The sequence below is a fragment of the Austrofundulus limnaeus genome, unplaced genomic scaffold (genome assembly GCF_001266775.1).
Source record: "Austrofundulus limnaeus strain Quisiro unplaced genomic scaffold, Austrofundulus_limnaeus-1.0 Scaffold1047, whole genome shotgun sequence".
Lineage (NCBI taxonomy): Eukaryota > Metazoa > Chordata > Actinopteri > Cyprinodontiformes > Rivulidae > Austrofundulus > Austrofundulus limnaeus.
In genome coordinates, this window is record NW_013953449.1 from 51,588 (window position 1) to 54,159 (window position 2,572).

The following is a 2,572-nucleotide window of genomic DNA, read 5'->3' on the forward strand; positions in this document are numbered from 1 at the left end:
ACACTGACCTGAGGACTCTGACTCCTCTGACACTGACCTGAGGACTTGGACTCCTCTGACACTGACCTGAGGACTTTGAAACCTATGACACTGACCTGAGGACTCTGACACCTATGACACTGACCTGAGGACTCTGACACCTATGACACTGACCTGAGGACTTGGACTCCTCTGAACCTGACCTGAGGACTCTGACTCCTCTGAACCTGACCTGAGGACTTGGACTCCTCTGACACTGACCTGAGGACTTGGACTCCTCTGACACTGACCTGAGGACTCTGAAACCTATGACACTGACCTGAGGACTCTGACACCTATGACACTGACCTGAGGACTCTGACACCTATGACACTGACCTGAGGACTTGGACTCCTCTGAACCTGACCTGAGGACTCTGACTCCTCTGAACCTGACCTGAGGACTTGGACTCCTCTGACACTGACCTGAGGACTTGGACTCCTCTGACACTGACCTGAGGACTTGGACTCCTCTGACACTGACCTGAGGACTTGGACTACTCTCACATTGACCTGAGGACTTGGACTCCTCTCACATTGACCTGAGTACTTGGACTCCTCTGACANACACACACACACACACACACACACACACACACACACACACACACACACACACACACACACACACACACACACAGGTTTTGAGAAATAAAAGGTTAATTCTGATAGGACTGATGAGCTAATGGCTAGTCTTCACCATCAACTTCCTGTTTTGTTTCTCAGGCTGCTCCTGAAGGCCGGGATCGATATCAACAAGACCACCAAGTCTGGAACCGCCCTCCATGAAGCTGCGCTGTACGGAAAAACTGAAGTGGTCCGACTGCTGCTGGACGTGAGTCTGACTGTGGGGCGGGGGTGGGGTCCTGCAGGTCTGGGCTGGTCCTGGAGGGTGGGGTCCTGCAGGTCTGGGCTGGTCCTGGAGGGTGGGGTCCTGCAGGTCATGTAAACAGGAAGTCTGAGTTCCGTGTGTCCTCCTTCAGGCCGGCGTGGACGTGAACATTAGGAACACCTACAACCAGACGGCGCTGGACATCGTCAACCAGTTCACCACGTCTCACGCCAGCAGGGACATCAAGCAACTGCTCCGAGGTCAAACGTAACTTCCTGTTTGTCCTTTTTACTTCCTGTTTGTCCTCTTTACTTCCTGTTTGTCCTTTTTTCTTCCTGTGTGTCCACAGAGCCCTGCAGAGGTTTAGTTTTTTCAGCTGTTGACTTCCTGTTGATCAAACGCAGACACTTCCTGCTGCGTCAGGAAACATGTTTAGTTTGGGTCTTTCCCAGTCAGTGGCTACACACTCGTCCTACTCTCTACTCACTCAGTTTGTGTGTTCCCACGAAGGGTTGGTCATATTAAGTCCCATCTGAAACCAGTTAGGTACGAGTGGGAGTGGCTTATGAAGCCCTCCACAGAGAGTCTACATCCAGTGCAGACTTGATCAGCAGGTGCAGCAGCAAATAGGGGTCGGCATGGAGCACGGGACGTATMAATATAAGTTCCACATATGTTTTGTACACATATTTATGAAGTAAACACCTCACCAACAAATATAATTTCACAAAGTCTATAGAAATTATGTTCAGTTCAAACTTTATTAAAGACACAGAAACATGGTCCATATTTAAAAAAGAAGAAAGGAAAAAATAAAAAGTAAATAAATGATTTTTGAAAATATTAAAAGTGTAATTATTTTGACAAGTTATCACACTGTGTTGTTACAAATACAGTCATATCTGAAAACTCTCTAACCTGTGGGCCTAATTAAATATTTTCTCTGGTCTATTAAAAAACGTGTTTGTTCTCCAGCATTCAGTCACTGCCAGAGGTTGGACTGTTACCATGGTGACGACAGCTTCCTGTTCCGGTGGTGTGAGGAGAGCTCATCCCAAAAGCAGAGGGTGTATACAGCGCCATCAAGGGGGGGCTCAGTTCAGCTGTGAGGGGCTTCACAGAGTGTAGTGTGTAGGGAGTAGGGGGAGGGAGGAGCCACTGATTGGGAAAGGCCGTTTGTCTCTGACTAAAAGGGGTGGAGCTATTTGTAGCAGGAGGAAGTGATGTAATCTTGATAATTGGATTGTTTTAGATTTGATRTTTTTTCTCCATCTTTGACTTTTTTAAACTATGTTTGTGTTTCCTGCAGAYGCTACGGGGATTCTCCAGGTCCGGGCTCTGAAGGACCACTGGAACCTCCACGATCCCACGGCTCTGAACATCCGAGCAGGAGACGTGATCACGGTGAGACCTGCTGGGTCAGATCCTGAACAGAACCAGCTGCAACCATTACAGCTAAAGGCTAAACAGTTCCAGCTGACCCCTGGTGTCCCTCAGGTGTTGGAGCAGCACGTAGATGGACGCTGGAAGGGACACATCCACGACAACCACAGAGGGACGGACCGGGTCGGGTTCTTCCCCCCGTCCATCGTGGAGGTGATCAGCAGGAGGAACGGTAAGTCGCTTCAGACAGGCTTAGCTGTTTCTGAAGGTAAACAAACAAACTACAGCTGTTTCTGAAGGTAAACAAACAAACTACAGCTGTTTCTGAAGGTAAACAAAC

General features: G+C 48.7%; 1 protein-coding gene across 1 annotated transcript in view; it reads left to right on the forward strand.

The window, feature by feature from the left end:
- mvp (major vault protein) overlaps window positions 1–2,572 on the forward strand; it is a gene marked incomplete at its 5' end in the record, with an annotated part of 38,492 nt that overhangs the window by 3,169 nt on the left and 32,751 nt on the right. Inside the window, 4 exon segments of the mRNA XM_014030375.1 lie at window positions 744–852; window positions 1,001–1,109; window positions 2,159–2,253; window positions 2,347–2,464. Of these exon segments, the coding sequence (XP_013885829.1) occupies window positions 744–852; window positions 1,001–1,109; window positions 2,159–2,253; window positions 2,347–2,464 (431 nt within the window).